General features: G+C 36.3%; 1 protein-coding gene across 2 annotated transcripts in view; it reads left to right on the forward strand.

Moving 5' to 3' along the window:
- GABRG2 (gamma-aminobutyric acid type A receptor subunit gamma2) overlaps positions 1-14763 on the forward strand; it is a 131783-nt gene that overhangs the window by 26720 nt on the left and 90300 nt on the right. For both annotated transcript variants that reach the window (XM_004009044.5, XM_004009045.5), the window contains exons 2-5: positions 4665-4816; positions 6478-6545; positions 8791-9011; positions 13098-13180. In XM_004009044.5, coding sequence (XP_004009093.1) covers positions 4665-4816; positions 6478-6545; positions 8791-9011; positions 13098-13180 — 524 coding nt within the window. The remainder of the gene's footprint in view (positions 1-4664; positions 4817-6477; positions 6546-8790; positions 9012-13097; positions 13181-14763) is intronic.

Here is a 14763-nt window from a genome sequence, read left to right on the forward strand (position 1 = left end):
ACAGTATGTGAATCGGTAAATGCACATTGTAACAAATGCTATGAAGCAGCTGAAGGACTGATGAGAAGATATGAAGGATCAGGTGGGCAACAGAGGCAGAGAAAACAGTGAGGAATGACCTCTACTGATGCTGAGAAGGTGGTTTTTATGTTGAAAATTGAAAGCTTATAAGGAATAAGCCATAATCAATAGCACTTTGGGAGGTGGAAAGAAGAGATTTTAGGCAGAGAAAGAAAAATATATATCCTGTATTTATGATGCCAAATACCAATGGATGTGAATATACCAAAGTGAGAAAACAAATGTTTTTATTGTTTCTCATCCAAACGTGTGCTGTTATACTGCCCTGCTGCTGCTTCTAAGTCGCTTCAGTCATGTCCGACTCTGTGTGACCCCATAAATGGCAGCCCACCAGGCTCCCCCGTCCCTGGGAGTCTCAAGGCAAGAACACTGGAGTGGGTTGCCATTTCTTTCTCCAATGCAGGAAGGTGAAACGTGAAAGTGAAGTCACTCAGCTGTGTAGGACTCTTCGTGACCCAATGGACTGCAGCCTTCCAGGCTCCTCCGTCCGTGGGATTTTCCAGGCAAGAGTACTGGAGTGGGGTGCCATCATCTTTTCCAAGAAAGTACAATGACTAGATTTTTCTTTCTACAAAACTGAGAGCTTTATTGAATCTGTGAAAATATGAAATACTTGGATTAAAATGTAAAAGTGTATAAACTTCATGATTATCTTCACAGTGTCAAGTATCCAAAATATGTACCAACATTCAGATATTTAAGATCTACTGTCTAATTGAGAGCAACCTCTCATCTCTTCACTATTTATTTCTTTGTCACTTTTTTCTTAAATTGATTTTTCTCATTATAAATATGAACTCATTACACTCAAATCATGCATGTAACTGTAAAGATGAAAATTAAAAGTAATATTCTAATTTATACCAGAGAATTTCAGTCAGAAAAGCTAAAGTAGAAAGTTGGAAATCTGTGCTTTTTTAAAGGGCCTACCTCAATGTACTGCACACACACACATACACACACACACAAATACACAAGGATAAGCACCCCTGGTTCACTCTGTGACTGAGATTCTCAACTTTTAATATGCATGTGAACCATTTGAAGATCCTGTTAAAATAAAGATTCTGATTCAGGAGTCCAGGTTGGCCCAGGGTTCTACATCTCTAGAAATTTCCCAGGAAATTCTCATGCTGTTGGTCCAAGGCTCTTGGTTGGATGGCTTTCTAACAGATTTTTGGTTTTTTTTTTTTTTAAGTTTTCAAAGATGAAAACTTCACAACTTTTTCTGGCTCTGTCTTTTAGGACTTATCACTCAGACTACAAAAAAAAAAATGTTTTTCATTATGGTAAGTTAAGAATAATGTTAATTATAGTCCTTTTCCTCTGCAAGATTATATTCAGTTTATAAAGGGTACGAGAATAAATAATCACTTCCATAGGCCATTACATTTAGGTAGGTGCCTTTAGCTAGAAGTTCAAGTTTGTTCTCAGCGCACACAACTGTTAATCAGTTTTCTTGCATCATTATCAATCTATTTCTGCCCAGGCTTTTTCACGGAGTTCACAGTTCCACAGAATGCCTTATCTAATTGTCATTATTACTAGAGCTCCCATCTATAAGTGAGGAGGCCTTAACTCCAGAGAATTCTGGAGAAACAGCCAATTTTGAATGAGAGAGGTTCTTTTTTCTTTTTTTTTTTAACAAATCTGGAAACAATCCCAGAAATAATCATCAGCCCCATTAATTTAGACCTCAGCTGGGAACACACTAAAGAATAAAAACTTCATTTATTTATAATGTAGGGGTTCATTATTTTTCTGCCTGGATAACATCTGTGTTTAGTTCTTCTCAGCCCATATTAGATCAAAGCCTGGAAGCAGTGTCTGGAGATTCAGGTTTTAGTTATGAGGTTGAAACTTTGTATATAAATCTACTTTCAGGGCTATGTGTCAGGTACTGGGCTGAGCACTTAATAAGCATTATCTTGAAAGTGTTAGTCACTCAGTCATATCCAACTCTTTGAGACCCCATGGACTGTAGCCCACCAGGCTCCTCTGTCCATGCGATTCTCTAGGCAAGAATGCTGGAGTGGGTTACCATTTCCTTCTCCAGGGGATCTTCGCAACCCAGGGATTGAACCTGGGTCTCCTGCAATGCAGGCGGATTCTTTACTGTCCGAGCCACCAGGGAAGCAAGCATTATCTTGCACAAAAAAATGTGATAGAATACTAGTATTAACTCTATTTTAAATATGAGAACTTAGTGAAGCTTAGCAAGATTAAATCATTTGCCCAAGGTCATAAAAGAGTAAGTGACAGACAAGATATGAAGCCAGAAGTCAAACCTGGTACTTTCTAACTCCTGAGTATATGCTCTTAATTTCTCTACTCCATTTTACCTTTTTGTGGCTAAGTAGGCATCCTAAAGTATAACCAAATCTGTCACTGACACTTTTACCTGAGATAATCTATGTGATTACTGTTTTGGCATCCAACAGATGATGACTCCAAGAGAATTACTAGGTGAAATTCTAGAAAGTAGTGTTCCTTTAAAGAAGTATCCCTTTTCTTTTCACTTCATGTATTTTTCCTCCTGGTTTTCCAGAAAATAGTAATACAGGTAACATGGCACCATCATACTTGGATTATTTATTTGCTAGTATGAGTAAGTACTGTGAATAAACATAGCTATTTAATATATATTTCCTTTCCTTTAAGAAACTTTGATAGGGTACATGTTTTCAAAGAGGAAAGAGGGAGGGAGAGAGAGAAGCTTCAGGAGAAAGGAAGCAAGAGGTTGAGATTCTTTTGAAAATGCACTTTCCCTGAACAAATTAAACAGAGATAAAATTTCATAATGATGACATCCAACATCCAGTGGGTCAACTACATTCTTTTCTCAATGAGTTATGAGAGGGATTTGAAATTTTCTTTATCAGATAACTTTTTTTTTCTTCTTTAACTAGTAAGATTCAGGTCATAGGATTAGAACTCTATTACACAGGGTTCATCAGTGCTCTAGAGAAATGATGAATTGAGGCTTAAGAGGAATTTTCCTAGCAGACAACTGCTCTCTGCCTGCACTGAAGTAGTTCTGAGTGCTGGCTGAAGCTTTGTCCAGCCCCTCACACATACCCTCTGTGGGTGATCTATGAAATTCAAATTTTGTTTAAGTTCTTATGCTAACTGAAGTGCAAGATTTAAGATTGGCTACGTTCGGTTTCATGAGAGTGTGTGACTCAGTTTTTATATTTCCTATTGTAAAGCTTTGAAGGGATAAAAAGATTACATACTTACTAAGTTGATCCATGCCAGTGATTACTTTTAAAACTTCATCTCCCATCCTCATTCTCAAACCAAATTAATCACAAAATCAGCTTTCACTTACCATCTTTAGTCATCTATCTGTCTATACATACAAATATATATCTCTCTCTATATATATCAATTGAATATAATACATAGTTTGAGAATATGATGTATATTCAGGGTAATGTGACAGTGATTTGATTTCTGACAAGATTCATTCTTACCATATCTTTATGCAAATAAACTGAAGATGAGGATCGGTATGAGAAAGTATTTTGTAATTTTTAATTTCACCATAAACATCAAAAGTAACCAATATTTATTGAGTATTGATGAAAATTGCAAGGTTTGCACTCCCATTAGGTCTGGAAACTATGATCATCTTATGTGTATGTGTGTGCCGGGGGTGGGGGCATGGAGTTTGGGGCAGGGAGGAGACAGACAATAGGAATTTCAATATCCTTCCAAAATCAGCCTTAGCTTCGGGTTTAGTTGTGGGTTTTCTGACAGGTTTTGGCGTAGAAAACTGAATCACAGAATATTATGTCACTTTTTGATCATTCAAAATAGATAATTTGATTTCTATGATTATATAAATAGTACATTAACCATTAGTATGAATTTCCAGCTTAGAAACTTTTACTATAATAAAGAGTGTTTTAAAGTCTACAGCTATGTCTTTCTTCATAGTACCAGGTTCTTAGCAATCAAGGATAAATGAACCACCCTTGCTTTCAGTGCAAGGGAGGGGAGGAAAGTACACATACACACACCCGGGAGGAAGAAAATGCAGCAAGACTGGCACTCTCCTTAGTAGTTCAGTTGAAGAGGAAGAGATTTGTCTGGTGGTTTGTGGGAGTGAATCTAATTATCAGCCTCTGACTTTCATTAATAGGTTGAACAAGTTAACTTCTCAAAGGAGAAAGAAGTCAACATTATGCCTGAGTGCCTAGACTAGATTATGATCACTTAAGCATTGCTTTCAGCAAAATTCTTGTGATTTGTTTCTTAATAAGTGCTTTGTGAAGCTGGGCAGGTGGGCAGGAAGAACATCAACTAAGGACAAGGCAAAGATAACTGGTAAAGCATGGTCTATTTATAGATGGGAGGACAGAGCATTCTGGAAAGCCAATGAGTACACCTGAACAGATTTTAATCTATGTCTGTGACGTTTAATTAGCTAGACTAAACCTCAGCTGAGAATTTCCCTGCAGTCCATTGTAACACATTCCCACCGCCCCACTTTATCATTTTCCACCAGTGGTCTGTGACTAAAAGTCAACTTGGATGGAGTCTATGTGATTCTTGATCAATATATATTTTTTTCTTAGCCTCACTAGACAAAAGTCTGATGATGACTATGAAGATTATGCTTCTAACAAAACATGGGTCTTGACTCCAAAAGTTCCGGAGGGTGATGTCACAGTCATCCTAAACAATCTCCTGGAAGGATATGATAATAAGCTTCGACCGGATATAGGAGGTATGTTAAAGCCTCTTGTGATGTGGGTTTTATACAAACGAAGACACCTACCACATTAGAACAAAGCATCAGCCTATTTCAATAACCAGAAGGATATAAATGATACTTTTACTAAATGTTAAAATAATCAACAAACTGCATTCAAGTCTGGGAGTAGATGAAGCATCGATAAGTTCAAAATGAGGAAAGATGATTTTCAAGCTAACTTGAGAAACAGCAATTTAAAATTTCCTAAACTGAGAGACTATAGAAAAAAAAAGTGACAGCTTCTTTATGAAGTAACACCAAAAACAAGTACACACCTACTGTATAGCATAAGGATCTCTACTCAATCTCTAATGACCTAAATGAGAATCGAATCTAAAAAAGAGTGGATATATCTGTATGTATAACTGATGAACTTGGTTGTACAGCAGAAACTAACACAACATTGTAAATCAACTGTACTCTAGTAAAAATTAGTTAAAAAAAAAGAAAGGAAGAACATACTGATTATCTATAGCTGTGTAACAAGCACAAAATCTCAGAGGTATAGAGTAATAAGCATTTATTTGCCACTTTGCTGGGGGTGGCCTAATCTAAGGTCAGCCAGGTTGAGGCTGTTCATTTAAGAAAGCTTTACTCTCATTCTCCTCCTGGGACCAGCAGACTAGCTAGAAGTATCCTTCTCATGATGATAGCAAAGAGTAAGAGAAAAGAATAGAAGCTCATAAGGCTTAATGCTTGGAATTAGAATTAGCACACTCACCTTTATCCATATGTTATTAACCAGTGTGAATCAAATGGTCACGCTCAAAGTTCAGAGTCAGAGAAATAGCCTCACTATTGTGAAGGCAAGGATATAGGTGAAGAGTCCAATCCCCCACAGAGAATTAGAGCATGGCACTTCAAGGAAAATGGATAAAGATGAGGGAGGTGTACTTATTGAATTGAAGCCCAGAATGATGTTATGAATCCTTGTTCATTAAATATTAAATGAAAATGGAGCGCATTCATTAGACCATGGATGTAATACTACAAGATTTTCACTATCAGTCCTCTTTGACAAATAGGTGTGTATTGGGTTTCCATATGGTTTTCTCATTTGATGAGTCACGGAATTCATTAAATCATTGAGGAAGATTGATTTTGTGTTGGCTAGAGGTGAATGAGGATAAAGTGGTCATAAAAGGAATCAACAGGGAGCAATATTTCAATAACAATTCATAATACTTGTTGCTTTTTATGTCTACTTCATATTTCTAATGCAGTTTATTCTCTAGGTCACACCATAGTTATTTATTTTCTATATGGGGCATGTCAGGTTACAATGCCCAAATCGATTCAAGAGCTTTAAGAAAAAAATAATAAAAGTCATGATATATGAAGAAGGAAGAAGAAAATCTATGCAGTATTTTCTTACTTATTCATTTTTATATAGTCTTAAAAAGGAAATCAGTTTCAAAACTGTGCTATGCTTAGTTAATGCCTTAATGTGCTTAAAAGGAGATATTTCTTTGAAAGCAAATAGCTAAATATAGTGAATTAATCACTAACTCCACATTAGTTGTGAATAAATCACTTCTAATGTAGCAAAATAAATATTTCTAGAATAACAAGGGCTAAAGTGTTAAAACATTATGCTTCTTCATATGCATATATTTCTATGGTTCTCTTTGCAGTGAAACCAACATTAATTCACACAGACATGTATGTGAATAGCATTGGTCCAGTAAATGCTATCAATATGGTAAGTTTCTAATTATTTATTTCATTAACAGACTAGAGAGGTAGTGTGTTATTATGGAAATAACAAGGACTATCCTTACAAAATTGGAAGAGAGAGAACCTTTCATATCTTTTTTTCCCTCTTGCAATATAATTATTTTTTAATGATTTGTATTAAAAACTAAATATGATCATGTGTATAAAATCAACTTGTGTAAAATGCTATAATCTTAAAATTCAACACTCATTGCTTATTTGGTAGGTACTGCTTACTATAAAATAAAATATAGTGCTTTACTATGTTTTAGAATATTCATGGTGTGGAGAGGTCATACTTCAAATCAGAATTGTTTCTCAGAGGAGAAATAGTGCATTAGATTTAACAACAAATGTAACTATATTTTTTTTATAAAGCTTTCTATCAAAATCTGAAATAACAAATTAGCTTGGAGCAGAAGAGGGTAGAGTAGAATAGAGTAGAACAATGAAACATAACATTAGTGACAGGGTAACTTTAAAACACCATTTACCAAATAAACAATAAGGACACTCTGCTGAATCAGATACAAAAGAACATTTATTGCCCTCAATGAGGCTGATTTAAAAAACTGTACCGCCACCTGCACCCTCCGTGCAAATAGGTTTGCTTGTTTAACCGTGAAACAAATGGCAACATGTTTCTCAGACTGTTTAGAATTATGATGAAGATTGTGAACATCTAAGAAGAATCAGTTATACATGTAGTCTATTTTAACACAAAACTTAATAATTTCAGGAATACTGGTACCCGGAACTACTGTCCCAGGATCACAGTTTGTGAAATGATGGTTTAAAGACTTTTAAAACGTGTTTGTGTTGGCCAAAGTGTAGGTCAGACATTCTTGAGTTGCTCTATCTACTGGCAAAGCAGGTTCCCCTTCCATTACTTGTGGACTACAAATATAGAATTAAATTGTAAACAAAGTGGTGTGACTTACCCCAGTGGAAATGCAGCCAGTTCCATGGAGATACAGGACAAGAGTGCAAGGATACAATCCAGAACAACAGAAATCAGGCAAAGGAAGGAGATTCTAGTCTGATCCTGACAAGCTGTGTTTCTTAGGCAAATAAACAATCTCCCTGTGGCTTGTGGTGGTTTTTTTTCTTTTGATGTGTATTCTTCCTCATAAATGATGATGGGCTAAGGGGACTAGGAAATGTGGATGGTTTCCATTCTTCAATTCTCATATTCTAAGAACATTAGGGTCATGCTCTAAGAGCACTAAGGGTTTTTTCCATTAATTTTCTCATGTGTATACAGATTAAAATCAAGCTGTAAAATAATACTAAATAAAATCTAAATATGACAGCCAAATAGATCTTGGGTGTTATGGCTCCAGGTCAAATTTACATCAAACTTTCTTTTCTTTGATTAAAGTCAATTGTGTACATGAGGATAATCATTAGAGTTCCTTGTCATCATAGCACTTTTTGAATATGTTTTGCGACAGATTAGTACAGTAATAAAGATTATCTTTTAATTGGTGCATTTCTTCTTGTTTAGAAAAAAAGACAATTGTAATAGTAAAAAAAAAAAAAATTAGTTACCTTACAGTGAGTGTTTGCCATCTGCCAGACAGGGCACAAAGTATTTTTTGTATAGCGTGTATCCCCCTTTTCTATCTTCACACTGCTTAGATCTTCTGGTGTCCTCAATTTATTATGAGGCAACCTAAACTCCAGAGTTCTAGTTTAGAACTCTTTTTGAGTGTTCTGGACTTTGTTTTACTCTGTAGCAGTGATTTTTTGAAGCTGACTAACTGATTTCCTCAAAAGACAGTTGGCAATGTCTGGAGATACTTTTGGTTGTCACGACTTGGGGGTGGGATTTTTTGTTGGTGCTATTGGCACTTAGTGGGTAGAAGCTAAGAATGCTAGTAAACATCCTAAAATACGCAAAATTGCCCCCACAACAAAGAATTAGCTGGCCAAAAATAACGTGAGAAACTCTTCCCCATAAATACCAAATGCAAACAACTGTATCAAGGCTATGAATTTTTGTCAGAATTTATTTACACAGGTCTGTTTGTTCATAATGTATTAACTTGTCTATAAAAGATGGGTGAGTCTCCTTAGCCAAGCTTTTGCTTTCTTTTGGATCATTCAAACACAAAGGAGCTTTGCTTTGTATTGGCAATGAGATCATAAATGATAAATACAAACAAATGGTCTATAATACAATCCTACTATATTAAGGATGTTCCATTTCACCTTTTTCTTTAAAATAGGAATATACAATCGACATATTTTTTGCCCAAACATGGTATGACAGACGTCTGAAATTTAACAGCACCATTAAAGTCCTCCGACTGAACAGCAACATGGTGGGGAAAATCTGGATTCCAGACACTTTCTTCAGAAATTCCAAAAAGGCAGATGCACACTGGATAACCACCCCTAATAGGATGCTGAGAATTTGGAATGATGGTCGAGTGCTCTACACTTTAAGGTATTCTTTTGGAAAAGGAAATGAGTAATTGTTGGGAATAAAACAAAGATCAATTATGTTCTCTTAGAACAAAAAGAGCTAAGATGTCAAACCTAAATCAGGATTGGCATGCTTGAGCAAAATAGTATGTGATGCTACAAAATTAGGTGTTTTTTTTTTTTTTCTCTTATCAATGAACTTTTTCAAAGGATACAGTTAAAACATTTTCTGTGACTGATATAGGAACTCTTTTCTCACAGGGGTATGAAATTTCCCTTGCCTTTATGAGATCATCTAACCTTTATACCAGTCTGGGGTTTTTATGTGTATGTCCTGCTACATTAAAATATGGACACTAAAAAATAGTCATACTTAGGAGTTGGTATGCTTGGAAATGTTTCTGTTTCCAAGAAAACCATTACTAAAGGAGAATTTTTGATGTGGGAATCTGTACATCCTTTTCTTTTTAGCTGCACAATGGTATAACTAGAATGAATTCCATCTCGCAACATCCACTCCCCACTACATTGATAGGCTATTTGACTTTTTTTTTTTTTTTTTGCTATTTTTGGAATAAATATTCTTGGGGAAAACTTTAAGAGGAGATATCATTTATTTTCTGAACTTAAATATTAAGCCAACATTAGACAGGTTTTTGACTTAAGTTAATGCCATCATCTTAGCACTTCATAATTGCATACATTTGAATTTTTTATGTTGAAGTTTCTCATTGGTGAGAGTATATTATGAAGTCAGCATAATAGATAAGTACACACGCTTAAGAATCAGACAAATCTGGCTTTGATGATTAGCTCTGTATCCTACTGTCCTGTGCTCAGTTGCTTCAGTTGTGTCTGACTCTGTGCGACCCTATGGATTATAGCCTGCCAGGTACCTTTGTCTATAGGATTCTCCAGGCAAGACTATTGGAGTGGGTTGCCATGCCCCCCTCCAGGGGATCTTCCCAACCCAGGGATCAAAGCCACATCTTCTACATCTCCTGCACTGAAAGGCGGGTTTGTTACCAGTAAGGCCACCGGGAAGCTCCTGAATCGTATTATTTGTAGGTATTAGGCAATTCTCCAGGATTTCTACAGGAGTGGTAACTCTTCAGAATATGTACAGGACTAGAGGCAGCTATCTGGTAGCAGGGGTCTAGCTGCTAGGAGTATCCCAAAGTTTTATTTGTATGGTAAGTATGATGTTTTTTCTTAGTTACATTTTTATTTAGAGGAATGAGGTAAGAAATGATGGGGATTATTGGCAAAGGAGGTACCTCTACCACCATGACATACGCTCCTACCCTAGTAGTGCAACTGAGCACCTTTCATTCATTTTAAATTTCTATAAAATAGACTTAATGATTCTTACCTTACAGAGTGGTAATAAGGACTAAATGGGGTGATATGCAAAATGTTTAACTGCTGCTAAGTCGCTTCAATCGTGTCCAACTCTGTGAGACCCCATAGACAGCAGCCTACCAGGCTCCCCTGTCCCTGGGATTCTCTAGGCAAGAACACTGGAGTGGGTTGCCATTCCCTTCTCCAATGAGTGAAAGTGAAGTTGCTCAGTTGTGTCCGACCCTCAGCGACTCCATGGACTGCAGCCTACCATGCTCCTCCGTCCATGGGATTTTCCAGGCAAGAGTACTGGAGTGGGGTTCCATTGCCTTCTCCAGTGTTTAACATAGAACCTAATAAAAAAGTAGGCACAAGCAGACATTTAAATTATTTGTATATATTTTCAGTAATAAATAGGAATAATGTGATTCTTCTAGATCTTAGTATCCAGGATCTTATAGCTTCAAAATATTTCATGTTAAATGCCCTTCTGATGTATATTTTATGCCATATGTAAATATTCAAGATATAAAATTCAATACTTTAAACTGGATCCATAGCTCCTGTCATCATAGTTACATCAGTTAGTAGGAAAAACAGCCATAATTGCAAAAGAAATTCATTGCATATGTTTTGATTTCATCATGGGTTTTATTAAATTAGATGTGAGGTAATGATTAGAATTGGAGAAGGCAATGGCACTCCACTCCAGTACTCTTGCTTGGAAAATCCCATGGACAAAGGAACCTGGTAGGCTGCAGTGCATGAGGTCGCTAAGAGTCGGACACGACTGAGTAACTTCACTTTCACTTTTCACTTTCATGCATTGGAGAAGGAAATGGCAACCCACTCTAGTGTTCTTGCCTGGAGAATCGCAGGGATGGGGGAGCCTGGTGGGCTGCCGTCTATGGGGTTGCACAGAGTCGGACACGACTGAAGTGACTTAGCAGTAGCAATGACTGGAATTAGAATCTACTGGAAATCAATTTTTTTCTGCTAAATAAGAGCTCAGTCTAGCTTTTGAAGTATCAAGTAAAGTTATGCTATCTGAAGTCCCTTTATCATTTCCATAATATTATAGTTATTTTTCACTTCTATTAACTTAGAGAAACGCTATACAATATTTAATTATGGAAGCCACCTCAAAATTATCACTCATGAGATTCATTCAAGATTTGAATGAGTTTGCTAATCTATGTAAAGAGATTATTTCATTCTTGTTGCTTATCTATAATGAGTTACAAATGTGTATATATGTGCATAGATATATATCTGTGTAACTATCTGCAATCTGTATTATCTTCAATTTTAGCAATTCCAGTTTAATTTGGAGAAATGATACTAATAAAATATCAAATTTAATTATAATTTCACTTATGAATAAAGCTTATCTTTTCTTTGGAAGAGCATGTAATTACTGAGTGACAATGATAAAAACTTCCAGCTTTGGAGACACAGTCTTGGGCTCACACCTCAACCATGACACTAGCTTTGTCACTTCGGACAAGTCCACGTACAATAAAGCCATAATAACACTTACTGAATGAGAGAAAAATTCACCTTACCTAGTGCCATGCTGGCAATTAAGGGATCAATGATGATTAGTTATATCTTAGGACCAGTAATTGCTCTATTATACCATAGAAAAATTACATTCATGCTGAACTTTTAATAGAAAAGGTTTATAAGATAAATTTTTAATGTTAAGATTGATAACTGTAATTATAAGAAGTATAGCTAACAAATATGAAATTTAAAATATCATCAACCTATCACCATCACAATTTAACATTATAGTCATACTTCCCCAAATGTGGTCAAAACATCTAGGACTCCTTTAAATTTTATCCCTCCTAGAGCTCTGGCCTCTATCGGGAAAGAAAGTCTATATGTTTAGTAAGCACCTCAGGGCCTCTGAGGGCTTCCCCGTGGCTCAGAGGTTAAAGTGTCTGCCTGCAATGCGAGAGACCTGGGTTCGATCCCTGGGTCGGGAAGATCCCCCTGGAGAAGGAAACGGCAACCCACTCCAGTATTCTTGCCTGGAGAATCCCATGGGCAGAGGAGCCTGGTGGGCTACAGTCCATGGGGTCTCAAAGAGTGAGACACTTCACTGAGTGACTTTACTTTCACTCTTTTTCAGGGAATCCATGACAGACATTTTTCTGATACATTTGTGCATTTAACATCTGATTGCTACTAGACATTCTTCTATTCTTTAACATCCTGTATAATTGCTCTATAGTGTTCCTTTGTAAGGACACTTAATAATCTGTTGTGAAACACAAGTATTTTTAAACTCACATATAGTAATTTAAATCTAACAGCTAACAAGTACTTACATGCAGAAGGTTCTGCTGTAATTAGCAGATAAGTTCTGAGAATTATCTGCATTCATTTACATGCAAACAGTAAATGGGCTTAAGTTCTTAAAAGAGTTTGTTCTATTAAGTAAGTTAAGTGAATTCACTGAGCAATCCCATGTATGCAGTTAATTTGCCAAAAATATAGGGGATAGTAAGTATTGAATAAGCGAAGTTGAGGTCAGTGAGACTTTATTGTTTAGTCTGGGAAAATAAATGGACATTGTCTTACACAATTTTATCCTGGACTTGGTGAATTTCTTCAGTGAGGATCACGTGGTATCATCAATAAGAATGGGTGAGATACTGTCCAGGAATAAAAATAAATGGTTATTAGAAAGTGTGCTAATACATATTTAAAATTTTTTAAGCTATCTAAAATCTTTGCATTGTATCTTTCTACTTAGGCTGACAATTGATGCTGAGTGCCAGTTACAGTTGCACAATTTTCCAATGGATGAACATTCCTGCCCCCTGGAATTCTCCAGTTGTAAGTAATTACTCACTCTATATTCTGTATCCCCTCTCATCAGCAGTCTTTCTCATTGCAATACCATTTCATTGGGAAACTTACAGAGAATGCAAAATTGCATTACGCAGTGTTGTTGACTTTGAAGATTCTGATAATACCTTTCATCATTAAAAAAGAGATCTATTTTATCAGAAATTACAAATAGACTTCACTGAGGCATAAACTTGGAATAAATTGGCAGTGAGTTCCTGAATGCCTATGTTGGGAAGGATTGTAAAGCCTGGCCTTGTCTCAGTAGAAAGAGGTAATAGTGGATTATATATCACTCCTTCCATGGGCCCAGAAAATATTAGCAGGATATTTGTTAGTTGTTTTCTCCCTATGTGGGCTTCCCTGGTGGCTCAGATGGTAAAGAATCGGCCTTCAGTGCAGGAGACTTCAGTCTGATCCCTGGGTTGGGAAGATCCTCTGGAGAAGGGAATGGCTACCCACTCCAGTATTCTTGCCTGGAGAATTCCATGGACTAAGGAACCCAGCGGGCTACAGACCATGGAGTTGCAGACAGTTGAGCATGACTGAGCAAATGAACAGAAACAGCAAAATAACAGAATAGAAAATTACCTCCTCCGTCTGGAGTTCTAGTAATATGTAAAACTAGTTATCTGCCAGTGAGCAAAAGACTGATTTGGGGGTCATGTGAAAGTGAAAGTCCCTTGGTCATGTCCAACTCTTTGTGACCCTGTGACTGTCCATGGAATTCTCCAGGCCAGAATACTGGAGTAGGTAGCCTATCCCTTCTCCGGGGGATCTTCCTGACCTAGGAATCAAACCAGGGTCTCCTGCATTGCAGGCGGATTCTTTACCAACTGAGCCATCAGGGAAGCCCTATTGGGTTCAGTTAAAATCCCAATCCCATCACTATAGATATGAACAAATTACTAAATCTCCCAATGAGTCCACAACAGGTGCCCATAGAGGTTATAAGACCTGCCTCACCTCAATATTGTTTTGTTCATGTAATATATGTAAAATGCCTATGCTACCTTCCACATAATAAGACTCAATCAGAAGCTGTATTATTTTATTTATTATTATTATTATCATGAGATTATATACCCTATAGCAAGAATATCCTTGATGATTCTAGTAGGAATTAAGCTTTAGTAACCTTCATAGGTATTTCCTGCCTAAATCAAAAACAAGCCTCATTTTTTTCCCACATTTGCCTCACCTATTTGTTCTGTATTCATGTTAGATTGCTTATTTCCTCCTTATTTCTGAACTCTCAATTGTGTATATTGTGTAGAAGGAAAGACTATGAATTTTAAAAATTTAATATATGTATAATTTATCAGCCAGGGAGTAATGGAGATGCCTAAAAAGAAACTGAATCATAATAACAATACTTTCAAAAAAAGATTGGAAAAGCAATCACCTGTTTTGACAAACATTTCCAGAGGGAAACAAAAAGCAAAACAAAAAAAAACAAAACAGAGGGCACCAAAGGAAAAATTCCTTGTATATTTTATATATATTGAGAAAAGTTCTCATTATAAATCTTATTTCATATGTTTTACTTATCCAAGGATAGACTATTTTTA

This window comes from Ovis aries, chromosome 5, assembly GCF_016772045.2.
Source record: "Ovis aries strain OAR_USU_Benz2616 breed Rambouillet chromosome 5, ARS-UI_Ramb_v3.0, whole genome shotgun sequence".
Lineage (NCBI taxonomy): Eukaryota > Metazoa > Chordata > Mammalia > Artiodactyla > Bovidae > Ovis > Ovis aries.